The 19,243-nt window shown below is 31.9% G+C and overlaps 3 protein-coding genes and 1 pseudogene across 4 annotated transcripts; 1 reads left to right on the plus strand and 3 right to left on the minus strand.

Moving 5' to 3' along the window:
• Nucleotides 1-139: 139 nt before the first annotated feature.
• Nucleotides 140-1,994, plus strand: LOC111214408 (heat stress transcription factor B-2b-like). The gene is made up of 2 exons (XM_048776047.1): nt 140-793; nt 874-1,994. The coding sequence occupies exons 1-2, from the start codon at nt 506-508 to the stop codon at nt 1,540-1,542; spliced, it is 957 nt and encodes a 318-aa protein (XP_048632004.1). The 5' UTR covers nt 140-505; the 3' UTR covers nt 1,543-1,994.
• A 645-nt stretch (nt 1,995-2,639) lies between these two features.
• On the minus strand, nt 2,640-4,251 carry LOC106438793 (annotated as a pseudogene).
• A 2,127-nt stretch (nt 4,252-6,378) lies between these two features.
• LOC106443828 (F-box protein At4g00893) lies at nt 6,379-8,323 on the minus strand. The gene has a single exon (XM_048776048.1). It carries the CDS (start codon nt 7,513-7,515, stop codon nt 6,523-6,525), a length of 993 nt encoding a protein of 330 aa, XP_048632005.1. The 5' UTR covers nt 7,516-8,323; the 3' UTR covers nt 6,379-6,522.
• Nucleotides 8,324-8,826: 503 nt separating this feature from the next.
• LOC106389395 (phospholipase D gamma 1-like) lies at nt 8,827-17,807 on the minus strand. Of its 2 annotated transcripts, XM_048776050.1 has the most exons (10): nt 16,357-17,805; nt 11,385-11,504; nt 11,107-11,301; nt 10,747-10,998; nt 10,588-10,656; nt 10,341-10,488; nt 10,126-10,274; nt 9,869-10,033; nt 9,597-9,794; nt 8,827-9,388 (listed from the first exon to the last, which is right to left on the minus strand). In XM_048776050.1, the coding sequence occupies exons 1-10, from the start codon at nt 17,188-17,190 to the stop codon at nt 9,095-9,097; spliced, it is 2,424 nt and encodes an 807-aa protein (XP_048632007.1). In that variant the 5' UTR covers nt 17,191-17,805; the 3' UTR covers nt 8,827-9,094. The 2 variants fall into 2 exon arrangements, with proteins under 2 accessions (XP_048632007.1, XP_048632006.1); XM_048776049.1 differs by having other exon boundaries at nt 9,161-9,794; nt 16,357-17,807.
• Nucleotides 17,808-19,243: the final 1,436 nt, after the last annotated feature.

Consider the following 19,243-nt stretch of genomic DNA (forward strand, 5'->3'; position numbering starts at 1 on the left):
AGAAATACGAAACTTCTGGAAATAAGAAACCCACACACGCTCTTCTCGCACATTCCTAGACTCGTTTCCTTCTTGTAGACCCCCCACTTTTTATTCCCATTATACCCTTTTCTCTCATTTTTAGTTTCCTTCTGGAACTTCCGATCTGTTGTCTCTCTCATCTCTCTCTTCCTCTCTATCTCATTCTTATCGTTTCGTTTTTGCGAGAACCTTCTAGAACACACACTCTCTCTCTCTCTCACGTTTGAGATCCGTACGGAGTCCTTCTGGATTAGGGCAATCTCGTTGTTGGTTGGTGAAAACTGAAAAGATTGCGTTAAGACATAGAGTTAGTTATTTTCTGAGTGTCTCTTCGGGTTTGGTTTAATGGTTTCTGGAAGCGAAAAGAGTTATTATCATTTGTCTTTTTTATCTGTAATTCGGATTTGCTCATGATTCGAAGCTTCTTCAAGCAACCAAATTAAAAAAGGGTTCAGGTTTTTGGGGTTGTGTGGATCTAAAACTCATGCCGGGGGAACAAACCGGAGAGGTTGGCGGCGGTTGTAGCGCCGGTAATAGTGGAGGAAGCAGTGGCGGCGGTGGAGGTGGAGAACCGCAGAGGTCAATACCGACGCCGTTTCTAACGAAAACGTACCAGCTTGTGGATGATCCGGTTTACGACGAATTGATTTCGTGGAACGAGGACGGTTCAACATTCATCGTGTGGAAAGCAGCTGAGTTCGCGAGAGATCTCCTCCCCAAATACTTCAAACACAACAACTTCTCCAGCTTCGTCCGCCAGCTCAACACTTACGTGAGTCTTTTCGCTTTTTTTTTGTATGAATCTCAATACCGGTTTACTAATTGAGTCTGACTCGGTTTATTACGGTTTAGGGGTTTCGAAAATTGGTTCCGGATCGTTGGGAGTTCTCTAATGACTGTTTCCGGAGAGGTGAGAAGATTCTGCTTCGCGATATTCAACGCCGGAAAATCTCTCTGCCGGCGGCTGCCGCTGCTCCGGTGTTAGCTCACGTTCTTTCACCGTCTAACTCTGGAGAAGAGCAGGTCATTTCTTCCAACTCATCGCCGGCTGGTACTGGAGGAGGAGGAGGATCGGTTGGTGTGGCTCTGCCGAGGACGACGAGCTGCACCACTGCGCCGGAGCTGATGGAGGAGAACGAGCGGTTGAGGAAGGAGAATGTACAGTTGAGTCAAGAGCTGACAAAGCTTAAAGGTTTGTATTCGAATATCTACAAGCTGATGTCGAATTTCACGTCGGGTGGAGCGGATTGTGTGAAACCGTTGGATCTGATGCCGGAGAGACAAGAGATGAGTGAAGAAGCCATAGAAACAGGGACTGGTCTGAAGCTCTTGACTCCGAGGTTGTTTGGTGTTTCGATTGGGGTGAAGCGAGCTAGAAGAGACCAAGAGTTGGGTGCTGCTGCTGTGGAAGAGGATGATAACCAAGAGGAAGAAGAACAAGGTTCCGATGATAAGTCAGAGCCAATGGAGGAGAATAACTCCGTTGACCACAATGGGCCATGGCTTGAACTTGGAAAGTGAGAAAGGCAAAGCCATTGCCATGACTTGGAGCAATGTTTGGTTAGTGGGTACCAATGCACTGATCCTACTACCATCCTTAGGTGTTCCTGATGTTGCTTCTTGAATCTTCTTCTTGATGGAACTGAAAATATTCAGGCTCGTTTGGCTCCACCTGATGGAGGTGCTTGGCATGATATTAGATAAACACATGGAGATTCGAAGTTGGATCTTCACAAAGCACCGGTTTTGTTAGATTTATTGGCAATGTTCTTTTTAGTTAAAAGTTCTTTCATGTTATGGTGTTTTATTTGTAGTCTACTTGTATGATGATGCTGAATTTTTTTTTATTCTAGATTAGAAGATATAGTTCAAGCTCTTTTCTGTTGTAGTCTCATGGTGTTCTATTTGGTATTTACCTAATGTCATAGGAAGCTTGTATTGGCGCTTTAAGAATATGGAGGCGTTCCCGTCTTATCAAGGACCTATCCATTGCAAAATGATGTACACATATTCAGATTTTATCATAGGTAGAGAACTGAACTTCCAAATGTAAACAGTAAGTCTTAAAGTTGATCACCACACCAAGCGCTACCTGAAGTGAAAATACTAGAGACCTGAATATATGTCGTACACAATGGTTTGCCTTGGACATACTAGAGAACTTAAATAACGATCTTGCTTCAGCTTGTTCTTTTCAGAATTGCGCTCTCTAGAAGAGATGGTTCACCTGTGCCCACAAACTTCCCAAAAAAGGAGTAAAGCAGAGAAAGCGTAAAAGCTTGAAGATAATGAAGCCGAAGTTAATATTTCATAGCTTTTCATTATTTTCCATTTCGGTGTTACAATAAAATTCTATATAATGTTGTATATTGTAAAGTAGAAACCCTATAATATTACACAGCTGCTTACGTAGGGACACATTGCTTCCTTGGATCCAAAACTACATAATCAATACTGAAGCGTGATTAGTTGAACTGCGTTGTATGGAGGAGCATGACCACTTTGTCTCGTCTGCTTTTCCCTTCAGTAACCAAAGTAGCGCTGGTTTGGTGTTCATGATAGGTTTTGTTCTTTCCTTATGCCCAGTTCATTCCTTATGAAGCTTGTTTTAGCTTTCACAGCCTTATATTTAACCTTAAAGATTTACATGCTCACCATGTCAAAATAAATTCTCTGTTTCAGAAGACTGTTTTTGTTTTTGGAACCCCAAACCTTCATAATAATGTTAATAAGTTCCTTTAAACTTTGTGAGGGTGAACAAGGGGTGTAAAATGAGCCAAACTTACTATGGCTAGCCCAGCTCTTTATCAAGTAAAATAAAAAAGTAAGGAAAAAAAAAGACACACAAAAGCAGACAAAAAAACAACAACAATATTGGATGAAACAAAACAGTATTGGATGACTACTTTTTTCTATTTGAAGAAATAAAACTAATCAACCCAAATAGTCTAAAACATTATCCGGCGGATCGATCCAGAGGCACTTTGGACGAGGAACAAGTTCTAGCCAGCTCAGACTTCCCTTATGTGGATTGTACCTGCTTTTATCAAAAGAGTAGGAGAGACAACGCATGCGCTTGTTACCAAACCTTAAGGAGCAGAGATTGTTCCTCATCCATGGAAGATTAGTCCTCATCTGAGAGTGATAAGAACTGAAGAAGATTGTGAAGCCATCAGGCTCAGTACTAGACATCTTCTCCCATCGCAAATAGCCTTGTTTAAACACCACTGGCTTCTCCTTGCCACAAGTAAACACGAGAAAGAGCTCTCCTTTCTTCTCTGCCAAGAAAGCTTCTCTCCTCTCCCACCCACCTTGCAGTTGATGATAGTGATATACATCCTCATGACAAACCCATGTCCTGGAAGATGGGTGAAAGGAGAGTACAAGGAGTCTCCACCAAAGGTAAAACAATAGAATCGATCATTGAGATAGACAAGCTTGCTCTTCATATAATATAGTAAAGCAGCAGGGAAGGCCTCGGTAATCCACTCAGTTGCTCCAGGATGGCAAGTGCTGATAGTGACATAATGATGCCGCAACGTAAAGTTTAAGGCTACCACAACACAATTATCAGATGTAGGAGGAGAAGAGAATGCGATTGCCTGGAATGGTAGCGTAGACTTAGGCAAGCTTATGAGCTCCCGAGTAAACGGGTTGAAGAAAAACAAGTCCTTTGTGGTAGATGCGTGCATAAGTAACCAGCTGTGTGATGAGTAGCGCACAGTTGACTCAGCTAGCTCTGGCAGATTCAAAGTGTACGACTTCGACTGTACCGGGTCGTGGAGCTCAAATAAACTGCTACGTTTAGAGAAGCTCAGAAGCCAAGGATGCTTTTCCACTACCCGAACGGATAGTGCAGCTTCACACCATGATTTGCAAGAAGCTGATGCAATGATGTTGTCTTTTAACACAAGAAGAGACATTATTACTTCCAAAAGACTTGATGGAAGGTCAGAGAAACTCGGTTTCAATGCCTCTCCGCTCTGAGTTTTGAATCTACAGAACAACAAATGAACTTCAAATCAAGCAAAAGTGTGAGACGTCATCAAATTTGTCTACAAAGTTTGTTTGAGACTTTATCAAATATGTTTCAAAATATATTAATATCATAGAGAAGTTGAAAGTAAACAAAAAATCAATAAATACATTCAAAACAATTTTCCCAAGAAAGATGAAAAAGTCAGTCAAACTTGTTAAATACACAACATCTGAATTTTTTTTTTCTAAAGAGTTAAACCCGGATCTATTAAAGACAGAGACCTAACCCCCCCGGGTGAGAGGTGCAGTCTACGATAGATCTTCTTCCGGGTTTTCATACGGACATATCCGCAACCCGTGGTGAGCAGAACAATGTGACTTAGTTTCCACAGAAGTAGGATCAAGTTTGGAATGTGTTTGCATCTAAGACCCGTCCACTACCATTGGACCACAAGTCCCGCTCAACATCTTAATATTATAGTCTGTAGAACTCGTTGAGAGTGACGAACCTTTTACGGGTGATGGTGTTTGAAGACGTAGACGTAGAAGGTGACGCCATGGCCAGAGATGGGGTGATCACTGAAGATTTTCTAGGGTTTTGTTGTGGCTCATATATAGTAGCCTGTTTAAAATAATTGATTTATAAAGACAGTTCTCTTAAATAATTTTAAAAAATATTTTTTCACCAAAATATACTAGAAAAAGATAAATGATCAAAAAAAGTTTTATTAAAAAAGTACAAAACCATTGTACACTTTGTTTATAGATATTTAAAAATGCATATTAGCTAAAGAAATAATAATAAAAAAAAAAAATTTCTTTATAGTTTTCGAATAATATTCAATTTTTATCAAAATAATTTATTTTGAAATCCAATTTTTTTTGTAGAAACTACTTTTAAAATTTATTTTTACTTTTAGTATTTATTTACTTTTAAAAATCATATTTTTTAGCATTAGGGATATCAGTGTATATTTACTATTTAATAAAGTCTATTTTGATTATTTTGATATTAAAGAAAAAACTTTTTAGGGTTATCATAAATTTTTTTAAAAAAATAAATATATCATTAAAAAGCACTTATCATTTCGGATACGCATCTGGAAATATTATGTAAGTGAAGGTAGAAAAATAAAATATATGTGATAATTACATGTCAGTAAACAACTTTTTTGAACCTCCAAGAGATTAACACACCAGTCTTCTAGAAAGATAAAAGCTCACGGACCAAAGTGAACAAACGTGAAAGAAACAAAAACTCATTAGCTTTGGCTGACTGGAGGTCAGAGATTAGAAGATATATAAAAACTTTGTCATACTTTTCCAAATCCAGTTCAACTTAATATCAATTATAACTCGAAAAAACTTCATGAATTAACCCACCCATCAGTGTCGTGCGAAGGATATTAGGGACCTAGGGTAAAAATAATTTATTTTATATCAAATATGCGTATTAATTTTTTTAATACGAACCAAAAAATAAATTGTTTTCTAATCTTATATTTTAAAATTATTTTTAAGAAAAAATAATCTTATGAAAATTAATGCCAAAAGTTATATTTTAGTTACAATTAAAAATTGTATATACAAACTCAAACTATATGCAGAAAAATGTTTTCGACATTCAAAATAAAAAATATATAATAAAATTAATATTCACAACAACTAAACAGAAATTATCATATTATTGAAAAGTATTAAGAGATAATTATAGTTTTTATTATATTATCATATATTAATTATATAATATATGAATATGAAAACTCCAAAATGTACTAATGTGAGAGGAGGTCTGGACCAATGCCCTAAAATTGATAAGGTGAGCAGGCTCTGCCACCCATCTACGTGGGATGATGGTCGGAGAAGGCAAATGTGACGTCATGAACAGAGACGGCGGTGGTGCCTGACGGGGCAACGGTTGTCGTGTTTGGTAATACATAATCTAAACTCCTAGGATTAGTTTTCGTATATATCTCCAAAAATATATATACACGAATATATCGTTCAAAAGTCAATCTTTGTACTTGTTAATTCACCATTGATTCTTTTTATCTATACAGCTTACATTTTTCCTTTTTTTCTCTTTCATAAGTAGATCTTTTTGTAGATCTTTTTTTTTTTTGATAAAATACATAAGTAGATCTTCTTATGCTTTTTTGATTTAAAAAATGTGAATACTGTTAAAAATGAAAATAAAAAGCTTCAAAATTTCTAAAGAAATTGTTACAACAAATGGAAGACGAAATACCCCGTATAAAAGCACCCACATTGCAAGGTTCTTAAGTGTATTTCTTAAAAAACTGAAACAATAAAAGTAAAAAATTGGTTATTTTCAAATTTTAGAAACTCAAGCCAATAGTTGAGGAGAATATGCTATCTCTATAGCCAATTTGTCCACAAACCTCGTCTGTTTAAGATGAAACAAGTTTAATATCTAAAAGCATTCTTACATTAGGAATCTCCCAGGCCTACAATTACTTAGAAATTGAAACAAAAAAACTAGTAAATCTTACACGCAAGCTCTCACAAATAGTCTAAAACGTTATTGGGCGGATTGATCCAGAGGCTCTGAGGAGGACAAAGATCTAACTCGTTGTTCCATTCAATAGACGGATTGTACCTGCTTTGGTCGAACGAGTAGGATACATGCCTGCGATTGTAACCAAACCTTGAGAAACATACGTTGTTCCTCACCCATGGGAGATTAGTTCCTAACTCAGAGTTATAAAAACTGACAAAGAATGTCAAGCCATCAAGCTCACTAGGACTCATCTTTTTCCAGCTCCAAGAAACTAGTTTATAGACCATTGGTTCCTCATTTAAGTTTGTTAACATGAGAAACAGCTCTCCTTTAGTCTCTGCCAAAAAATGTTCTTTCTTGTACCAATCTTGTGTCAGAGTAGGATCTAAATTTGCATGAGGATACGACTTCCACGTACGGGAAGATGGGTGAAAGGAAAACAACCTCTCTATTCCCACGTTAAAGCAATAAAATCGATCATTGTGATAGACAATCTTGGTCTTCATAGAAAACTGTTGATAGTTAGCAGGGAAGACACTAGCAATCCACTCAGTTGCTCCAGGATGGCAAGTGCTGATAGTAGTGACACGATGCTGCACGTTAAAGTTTAAAGCTACCACAACACAGTTATCCGATGTAGGAGGATAAGAGAATGCAATCTCATTAAAAGGAAACGCAAACTTAGGCAAACTTATTAGCTCCCGAGAAAAAGGGCTGAAGAAGAAGATGTCCTTTGAGTTGGATCTATGCATAAGTAACCAGCCTTCTCTTGAGTAACACACAGTTGATTTAGCTATCTCTGGCAGTTCTAGAGTGTACGACTTCCATTGGAATGGATCGACGAGTTTAAGTGAGTGTCCACGTCTAGACATGTAAAAAAGCCAAGGATGCTTTTCCACTACACGAACAAAGACTCCAGCATCAAGCCATGACTTGCAAGCAGCAGATGCACAAATGTTATCTTTTAATACAAGACGAGACATTATTATTTCCATAAGACTTGATGGAAGATCAGCGAAACTCGGTTTCAATGCCTCTTCTCTCTTAGTTTTTGATCTACAAAACAATAAAATTCAGATTATATAAAAGTTTGTGACTTTATCAAAGTCCTCTCAAAGCGAAAGCTGTAATATACTTCAAGGTCATAGACTAAAACGGGAATACAATAAGAAACACACATAAACACTCTTTCTCTTTTTGAAGAATACAAATACGTTGGTTTCGTTGAAAAGATTTAAAAACTTAATCACGCTTCTCAAATCCAATACAACTGAATAATATTTTGTAAGAATTGCTTGAGAGTAACGAACCTTTTACTGGAGACGGTGGATGAAGACGGTGAGGGTGACGTCATGGCCGGAGATGGCGGTGGTGTTTGATGGGACAAAGCTGGTTGCATATTAATCTGTAGAGAATCTAAAATATTAGGGTTTGTTGTGTGTGTTCAGATGTCTTGGTGTTCCAAATATATATACGAACTAGAGTTAAGCCCGTGCAGTTATTTATTTTAGATTTTTAATATAGTTTTATGTAATCAGGTTTGTTGTTTTTGATGATTTTTATTATTGTAAAGTTAAATATTTTGTTTAATATTTATTTGGTTAATATTAATTTGTAAGAAAAATCCTCAAAATTGATATACATAATTTATGTAAGATTTGTTTTTTGGGTTTTAGGTTCACCTTTATAGACTCCGTTTCGGTTAAATTCGTTTAAATGTTTTTTGAAAAAAAAATTCAATATAGTAATTCTTTTTTTTTGCAATTTAATCCACGAATTCAAAATTCCAGTCAAACCGTATTATAAAGCATTCATGTATTGATGATGTGGCAGTTATTTACGACTTAACATAAGTCAAAATTAAGGCAAAAATGTTGCATCCAACGGGATTTGATTCCTACATCCGACAACAATTAAGCAGCAAGCAAACCAACTCGCCCAATGTCTAAGGAGAAGTTCGCTCCCCGATCACTGGAGCTGCTCATCATAAATTCATTTTGAAATTTATGGTTTGATGTGTACTGGTATAAGAGCATCTCTAAAGGACTATCTATTATAGAGTTTGCAAAATACAATATTTGAAGTTTCAAGGTGTTTTTCTCTAAAATCAAAATTTTAAATTTAACTTTAAAATTATTAGTAATTTACACTATGGTCCTTATATTTGTCATAATTAATATAAATCTATATTTTTTTTATAAATAACTAGCACATATATAAAAATATTATAATAATATTAATTAATAAAATCTTACATTAAAATATAAAATTATAAATACAAATACAACATTAAATATTAAACTACAAGCAAAATAATACATTATTACATAAAATTATTTTCTTAATGTTTCATTTTCGGTTACACAAAACAAAACGGAAAAAAGTAAAAAAAAAAACCCACAAAAGCATAGAAGTAAAAGCCAGGAACGACATAAAATGCGAATATTCAGATTCCTCTGGGTTAGAGAGGATTTGTTCTTATTATCACCACTAAATGGCAAGAAATGTTTCAGATTGGCATTGATACGTTCATGTGCAGATATTGCATATGAATCGAATCAAACCAAATAAGTTTCATATGGTGAGGTTTTCTTTGATCCTATGAAACGTGCCTATAATCTTCCCACCGAGATCTGGGAATGTCTCGCATCCAGGAAGAGAAGTCACTTGACCTGTCCTATCGACTTGAACTGGATACTTAAGAAGATGACTTGTCATCTCTGTGACTTCCTTTGCTGCATACTGTCTCCAGTTAAGCTCACTCAAATGCCTAACTCGTCTCACGCATTCCATGTTCTCTGGCTCTTCGAAACTTTTCTCTAGAAACCCTAGATGCTCCGCCCACAAAGACATTCTGTATCCAAAGATCTGCAAGAAATAGGGAATTACGCAACCATGTTTTAGAGGACACATAACCTGGGAAGAAAGATTTGTATTTTGGGGACTGTGTTACGTGAATTCTAGCTTTCCTAATAACTACAAGAAAATATAATCTAGATCTCATAATTCTCGAGATTTCATAATATATTGTGGTGGCTACTAAAGTTCTAAGCCCGTGAAGCCGAAATTTTATTACCTGACCACAAGGACGAGAACCTTTCTTAGCCCACGAATGCTGTGGTTGATACCCTCCCATGGCGATTTCAGTGTCTCTAGTTCCTTCCAAGGATCTCTGGTTGATATTCGCTGAACCAATTAAGACAAACTCATCGTCCACTACCATACCTTTGGAATGCACATATATCATGAATCTTCCACTCTTCAAAGCTTGCACCTGGATTATTTCGTTGTTTTAGTGAGAAAAAAAATGTCAATAAAGCCAAGAACAAGTCATCTATATACATATACCTGTGTGGGATTTTCCTTTGCGTTGTTGTTAACGTTTCCATCAGCAACCTCTCTGGTTCCAAGACAGAAGAAGTTCAAATAGTCTTGTGGCTCATACTGAACATCAAGTTCAGCTTCCACAAGTGCCTTGTAGATAGTTTGATACATCATTTGCATGGTATTATACTACAGAGATGATGAAAACATACCAGTATAAAGCATGCAAGATTGTTGTTCAAGTCAGATGATATTCAGCAAACCATAAAAGAAGTATTTACCTGCCAGTATAAAATGCTCTGCATACCCTTACTCGTTGGATCACCTTCTGGCCACATTGGAATGACAATATAAGCAGCAAACTTCTCCCTAGCTCTAATCTTACTAGCAATCTTAAGTGCGATTTCCATAGGGATCAGATTATTAGCACCTGCATTTCAAGAAACTCCTGGTTATATTATATTTAATTTCCTTCACAAGCTTACAGTTTTCTTACCAACGTCGTTATGTGAATCCCAGTTGAATGATGATCCCAAAAAATATTGGTTCTCGATGTAGATGAAATGCTGAGCAGATCTTATGGCCTTAACATAAGCCGTGTGTATGCTCATGTCTACGAGTATATTCTTCCCACATAAAAGATTCTGTGCACATATTTATAATTAGTATATTTAGAGTAGCAACATTGTTGGTTATAGAAGATATGACAAGGTTAAAATATATTCAGAGTTGTGCTTAATTACTTCTCCACTAGCTTCCTTTGAGTTCTTTGGAAACTCTTTGACGGAGGTTGAATCAAGGGAACGAAAAACCTAAAGATAATTAGTTCATGGAAAAGAAATGAGATTGATCATTTTGTCACCACCACATATGACTATAGTCCCATCATATTTCTGAATTACCTGGACATGCCAAGACTCTGGATCATTATCACTAACAGAAGAGGCTTCTGATAGTCCCATGATATTTGAAATTCTGTCAATCTTAAGCAAAGCATCCTCAGAAGACGATCTGTGTATCGAAATCCTGTGCCTTTTCTCTGAAGCCTTTAGCCAACGTTGTCCAAAATTAGCAAGCACGTCATACGCTGCTGGACCATCAATCTTGCTGTGCAGATCATGCCACGGTTGTCTTGGTCCATCATCCACAGATGTCTAATCCGTCAATGAATATGAATAAAATATTATGTACACGAATCAAGAACAATAATATTTAAACTCCAAAAACGGAAACCAAACATGATATATTCTTTGAATGGTTACCGCAAAGTTTGGGTTATGGAAGTCATCTTTATGGAGCGTCTTCAATGTCCTAAAGAGAGGATGGTTAGGAGTATCAAAACGTCCTTTGCACATGTCTAGCCCTCCAACAAACGCTATGATCTTTCTTCGGCCCTGAGCTGCCTCAGCATCTACAATCAAAGTTTTTTGATGATGTGTGTAGATAGTTCCAACTTCCTGATCATCACAATGACGTTCAGATGATTAAACTATACATACAAGAGTTTAAGCAGTGACGTAGTAATTATTAAGCATCTTACAGTTTTTTTAACGAAGCTGTGGTGACCTTTCCCACCAGATCTAGGACAAATAATAACTTGCACGGACGAGTTCTTGAAAAAATGGCGAATCTCCTCATCGCTTGTCTTCATTATTCCGCGCTGCATACCACAAACATCAGTTTCATTAAAACAGCAGAAGTTTTGTGTAACAAACATAAGTGAGACTGGCAGGGTTGGCCCTGTAATGTAATTTTGGAGGTTCGAAACAAAATTAAAAATAAGGGACAATATAATACACAAGAAATAATTAAAAAAACTCATAGAAATACTTTTAAACAAAACTAGATTTATGTTTTCACTTTTCTATACATAAATTATTGTTTTGGAACATAAATGGTATATATTTTTAATGTTAATCATATACTTAAATATTTATATAACTATTTAAAATACAATAATTTTATAATTTACATGTTATAATTAATTAATTGTTTAAACCTTATGTATTTACCACTTATTATTATATATTTATCTTATTGTATTTGCATTTAGTTATTAAGCAAATTAATATATTCATGAGAAAATATATTTAAAAAATATTTTATATTTAATTTATGCTAAATTCTGACCCGTATTTCAAAACTGGATTTCTTTTTACCAATATTTTTATGCTTATTCATTTTAGATAATTTATTATTGTATATATAAAAGTGTAAGATATGTTAATTTTTAGACATGTATTATATAGTTTGTTAATTTTAAGCCATTCTATCATCATATTATATTTTAAATAAATAGTTTATATTTATGAAAAAAAATTTATAAATTTATCAATTAAATATAATTTTATCATATTTATTTTAGTATAATAATTATATTTTAACATGATCATGACTATAAAAGTAGATAAAATAGGATATTATTTATTTATTTTCATTTCTAAACGATAACTTAAAATACATTAAGTTATTGTTTAAATATTTTTACACGGATTTATTAGAATTTTTAAAATATAATATATATTATATTTAAAATGAAAATATATTATGATTAAAGTAGTTACAAAGATTTTATATTATTAACTTTAAAGAACTACATGTTAATTTTTATACAAGTATTATATAGTTTGATAATGTTAACCCATCTTACCAACATATTAGATTTTATTTTTGAACATAAATATTTAATAATTACGAAAATAAAATATATAAATATGTAAATTCAATACAATATTATTATATTTATCTCAATATAATAATTTTATTTTAATATGATTGATTATGATTATATAATAAATAAAATATTATAGATTTTTTATTTTTCATTTTATATAACTGAATATATTAATGTATAATAATATTTTAAACTAATTTCAAAATTAGTGAAAATATTTAAATATAATTTCGAAAATGAAGATCTTGTAAAAATCTTTTTAAACAGATTTGTTAGATTTTAAAATAAATATATTTATATTTAAAATGAAAAGATATCAAAAGATATTATGATTAAAATATTTTAAAAATCCTATTTATTATTAGTCTGAATTAAAATATAGTATGAATTTCTATGAATAGGTCCATTAGGTCCATTTTTAAAAAAAATCACACATGAATCAAGGTTGTGACTTCTGTTTTAATATATAAGATATATAAATATATTTATATGTAAAATGAAAATATATTATGATTAAAGTAGTTACAAAGATTTAATATTATTAACTTTAAAGAAATACATGTTAATTTTTATACATGTATTATATAGTTTGATAACGTTAACCCATCTTACCAACATATTAGATTTTATTTTTGAACATAAATATTTTATAATTATGAAAATAAAATATATAAATATATAAATTTAATACAATTTTATTATATTTAGCTCAATATAATAATTTTATTTTAATATGATTGATTATGATTATATAATAAATAAAATATTATAATTTTTTTTTAATTTTATATAACTGAATATATTAATGTATAATAATATTTTAAACTAATTTCGAAATTAGCAAAAATATTTAAATATAATTTTGAAAATGAAGATCTTGTAAAAATCTTTTTAAACAGATTTGTTAGAATTTTAAAATAAATATAGTTATATTTAAAATGAAAAGATATCAAAAGATATTATGATTAAAATATTTTAAATTTTTTATTTATTATTAGTCTGAACTAAAATGTAATATGAATTTCTATGAATAGATCCATTATGTCCATTTTTTAAAAAATCACACATGAATCAAGGTTGTGACTTCTGTTTTAATATATAAGAAGTGCTAAACAGTTGATAAAATACAAGTTTTCTCACAAAAACAATCTGTTAAAAACAATCTGTTAGTTCCATAGTCCACATCTATTGAATTAGGTTTTTAGTTTTAGGGACTTTTTCAATTTACTAGGTCACTAAATTGGTGTATGTTGTCTAGCCCATTAATCTAATCTATTAAAACTAAAGTACAAATAGAAATCAACCCTCAATTATCCTTAAATATTACAAGTCTATGCCATTAGCCTAAACCATGTTTAACATTTAAATAAAATCACCCAGATTTAAGTTTAACAACAATTAACCAAACGTTACGTCTATACCAACTTCAATAAACCACCGGTTTTAACAACTTTAACAAATTAACGATGTCAATTCAATAGTTCGGTCAACTTTACAAACCACAATATAATCATTAAGCAAGACAATTCACAATATTCATCAAAAATCAATTTGCCTCCTTTTACTCGGGTTATAGACAGTCCTCAAATTCGAAAAAAATTATGTTATATTCTTAAGATTAATGAATATCTTCCTATTAATCACGAATATATATATATATATATATATATATATATATATATATATATCTAATCTATTAAAACTAAAGTACAAATAGAAATCAACCCTCAATTATCCTTAAATATTACAAGTCTATGCCATTAGCCTAAACCATGTTTAACATTTAAATAAAATCACCCAGATTTAAGTTTAACAACAATTAACCAAACGTTACGTCTATACCAACTTCAATAAACCACCGGTTTTAACAACTTTAACAAATTAACGATGTCAATTCAATAGTTCGGTCAACTTTACAAACCACAATATAATCATTAAGCAAGACAATTCACAATATTCATCAAAAATCAATTTGCCTCCTTTTACTCGGGTTATAGACAGTCCTCAAATTCGAAAAAAATTATGTTATATTCTTAAGATTAATGAATATCTTCCTATTAATCACGAATATATATATATATATATATATATATATCTAATCTATTAAAACTAAAGTACAAATAGAAATCAACCCTCAATTATCCTTAAATATTACAAGTCTATGCCATTAGCCTAAACCATGTTTAACATTTAAATAAAATCACCCAGATTTAAGTTTAACAACAATTAACCAAACGTTACGTCTATACCAACTTCAATAAACCACCGGTTTTAACAACTTTAACAAATTAACGATGTCAATTCAATAGTTCGGTCAACTTTACAAACCACAATATAATCATTAAGCAAGACAATTCACAATATTCATCAAAAATCAATTTGCCTCCTTTTACTCGGGTTATAGACAGTCCTCAAATTCGAAAAAAATTATGTTATATTCTTAAGATTAATGAATATCTTCCTATTAATCACGAATATATATATATATATATATATATATATATTTATTTATTTATGTAGACATTATCTAACAAAGTATAATTTATGTAGATAACTAATAGGAATACTTCTTAAATTTTTATATTACAATATATTCTCATTGACAAATGTGAAATTTAAATTTGATATTTTTTAGTCTAGATTTCCATAAAAAAAATAATACATTAGATTAAAGTAAATGATCCATATCTAATTGTAATTATGATATATGGACCAAATTTAAATCATTGCTAAATGGCCAAATTCAATAACTTAAATTATTGGCTAACTATATTTTTTGAATATCTACTCATATTTTTGGACAATTCTCAAAAATAACATTTTTTTAGTTTTTGTCACAAAAATGGCTCTTAATAAAAAAAATGACCAAAATAGCCTCTTTTATTTTGAAAATTTTATTTTTTATTTTTTAAAATTTGGTCATATCTCCGAAACCCTACCCCTTAACTCTAAATCTTAAGTCTTATTAGTTAACCCTAGGGTAAAAATACATTTTTACCTTTTAATAAAACTTAATTTGGTCATTTTCTTCACTGGGTGTTATTTTTGTGACAAAAATTTTAAAAAAGGTATCCTAGGAAATTTCTCTATATTTTTTAATGTTTATGTTATGTATTTATTTTAAACAAATCCCAATATCAAACTTGAATTTATATATAACCTTAAATCAAAATATAATATATTTTAATAAAACTCAACAGTATTTTTATTACTCTAATTAAGTTTTAATTTTAATAATTATAAAAATAAAATAAATAAAAGGTAATAACCCAAACAAAAAATAAACATAACTCATAACTTATAAATTCAGAATCTAACCACATTGAAGAAGACAAATAAATGTCAAAACTTAATAGCATACAAATTTATAATAGAAACTTAAACAATTAAGTGATTAATACTAAAAAGCTAAAACATATAATAATAATAATAATAATAATAATAATAATAATAATAATAAAAACAAATATCCGTGCGGGCGCGCGGATAAAACTCTATTTTATTTTAAGTTAATAAAACAACAAAACAAATGTGGGATTTATATGTTCACTAAAAAATATTTAAAATATATAATTTATTTGGATTTTTGCTTCATGAGGATCTATAATGGGAGCATGTAGCAAATGTTTCACCAAGCATGACCCGAAGCTGACCCTGAAGATTGGACTAGTTTGTTTACTTGTAGAACAAGCTATTATTACATAACCTTTTGGATATATCCAGAAGTCAATCTATTTATTTTTTTCAGCTTCAATCTATTATTACTATAGTTTATAAGAGATACTATTAATAAAAGAGAGAATGTTAAAAGAAACATAATACATAGTTAGGCACTTACTGTTCTGTGCCCCATAAAGCTACTTGAAAATGGATCATCCCACACCAATAGCAACACTCTAACACCTTCTTGAGATTTTTCTTTAAGCAAATCCCCTAATACACCATCAGTCGGATCATTATTGCGACGAACCAGCCTAACCGGATGGTAAACTGACCATCCTGTGATATAAATCAAGTTCTTTGCCTGTCTAATCGCATCAGCCATATCCTCCCAGCACTTTCCATGTATATACTGCATTCCACCATCGAGATCCACTCTCGGAAGTGTCCCGTCTTCAACATGAGCATCTTGATACAAAGTAACTCTACCGCCTTTCCTCAAAGGGAAGTACGTACCGGGAACTCCTTCGCACTCATTACCAACACCCATTTGGTAAATTTTCATCATTTCCACTGGAGTGTATTGAATAGCCAAACTCAGCACAGCACCCTTTTTACATGGCTTCCCACTAGTGTTCAGTATCGGAAACAACCCTTCCATCCTATTCCCTGAACACAACTCTTCGGTTGGGATTCTAACATCTCCTATGGACCTTGATCCAAAACGGTCATTGTCTTTCACCACAAACTTAACCACCGTAGCATGGTGGGCCACCGGTACATAGAAATGCTGCATCCACACAGGATTCTCATCGTTGTCGATCACAAAAGTTGTGCCAATCTTTGCATCTGCGATAGAGACAGTCACGTAAGGATCACTTGTACTGTTCTTCTTGTACCTCCGGAAACGATCCATGTTAGGAAGATTTTTAGCTTCCTTCACCCAAATGTCTAAGTTACCATGTAACAACACTACCCTCAAAGAAGCGTTACTTGACCCTTCCATTGACATTGGTCTCGGTATAAACCGAATGATGCACCAAAAATTCGGGGGAAAAAATAAATAAGAAAAGGATCAAATCTCGAGTCAAGCCCACAAAACAAAGAAAAAGTTCACTGAGACCTTTGAGATACAGATTCAGAATAAATCTATGAGGTATAAATAGACGAATCAAAGCAGTGAGCAGTACGTTGTTGGCCTTTCAAACTTTAGCCAATGACAGACTTCAACAGTGGTCCAGACTCAGTAAAACATTACTTAAATCGTATGAACGATACAGTGAATTCAAATTATCAGAAGAAAAAAAACGAACATGAGGAGGTCAAGAAAATAATAATAACAAACGTAACTTGGAAAGTTCTAAGCAAGATTCTCTTAATAAAAATATCAAAACAAATGAAAAAGTAAGAAGGAATAGGAAAGATATAGCACTGAAGAAGAGGTCTCCCGCACGAGAGATTCAATCTCTTCTATGAGAAACTGTTTTATAAGATGTCATCTGATAGTTGGCTTTATATTATATACGGGTAAACTATCATCAGAATATTATTTTATTAATTATAACAGGAATAGTATAACGTTTGGAGCTTAAACACTAATTCTAAATGTCCACTTGTAGTAAAAGTTGTATATATTGAATAACACCTCTCTTAGCTTTAAGATTTCTTATATAAGTAATCATTGGATAACATTAATCTAATCTTATATAGGTTCATCACTAATACCGTAGGAGCTGAGATATCTTATGGTATTGACGTTGGAGATAAGATCCATATTGAAAATACTTGAGTAATATATAATGGACTAGAACTAGTGTATTTACTACCAATTAGTTTTAGGTCAGAAATCTATCTAACTTTTATCGGAGTCCATGACTTAGCCTAACATATGATTTTCCACAAAAATAGTTTCATGTCTATGTGGTGGTCTATATTGCTGTGGTATTCTGATAAGGCTTATTAAATGTCGCACATCGTTTAGTCAAACAGTCTTTGGGTAATATATAAGTGTATGAGCAATCATCCACTATTAAGTTAGCTTTTGAGTATGATTTAGGCTCATCACTAATATGGTATTAGAGCCAGATTATGTAATGGCCATAGGATTATGATTCAAACGAAAGACCAGTCGTATATGGAATTGGTTACATTTACATAAATGAGTATATATCACTCTTATTAAAAATGAAATATTTTCTTAGACCCAACCTTTTTCTTGTAGCATTTTAAATTAAATATACCATTTCATTATAAAGTAATTATGGAAATAATATTACACTATTATCTATGCTTCCAAACAACATAATAATTAATCTTGTGTCCAAACAATATAAAACATTTTAACTCACTAAAGCGTTGAAATAATTAATGAAAAATCAAAATAAATATAACTTTTTTTGCAGGTTTAAATAATACAAAATGATTTCAATCAATATCGAATAAATTAAATTTATTGATTATTGTATTTATATTTTCATAAATAAAACTTACCATCATTTAAATTTAAATAAACTTGCATATTAAATTAAATATTGTACGTAAAAAAATTGCAATAAATTGACATCAAATAAATTTATCAAAATATATCATAGAATTAATAAAATAAGTTACGGAGATTTATTAAAATTCAAAACGAAAATTTAAATAACAAAAAATGAATTCAATAATGTTATATGATTTTATATCTAATAACCTCAAAATTCAAATACACTAAAATAAAAATGTTAAAACGTTTGTTAAAAAATATTCTAGCGCTTTAAAAGTCTATAAAAATAGCTTATATAATTGTAACAACATATAATCTGCTCGGACCCGACATAAACAAAAACAAAAGATTACACAAACGTTTATTTGTTGTTCCTCGTGAAAAACTGTAAGATGATGAGCTTCAATTTAGAAATGGATAATTAACAAAATCCATTGGGGCAAATCTCTACTTATATCCATATCTTTTTTTGTTGGCTCAATTCTTTTCAAAAAAATCTGAATGATTTCATTAAAAATATATATACAAAAATAAAGCTATATAATATTATATAGCTAATTGAATAAAATTTACATACATT

Source organism: Brassica napus, chromosome A3 (assembly GCF_020379485.1).
Source record: "Brassica napus cultivar Da-Ae chromosome A3, Da-Ae, whole genome shotgun sequence".
NCBI lineage: Eukaryota > Viridiplantae > Streptophyta > Magnoliopsida > Brassicales > Brassicaceae > Brassica > Brassica napus.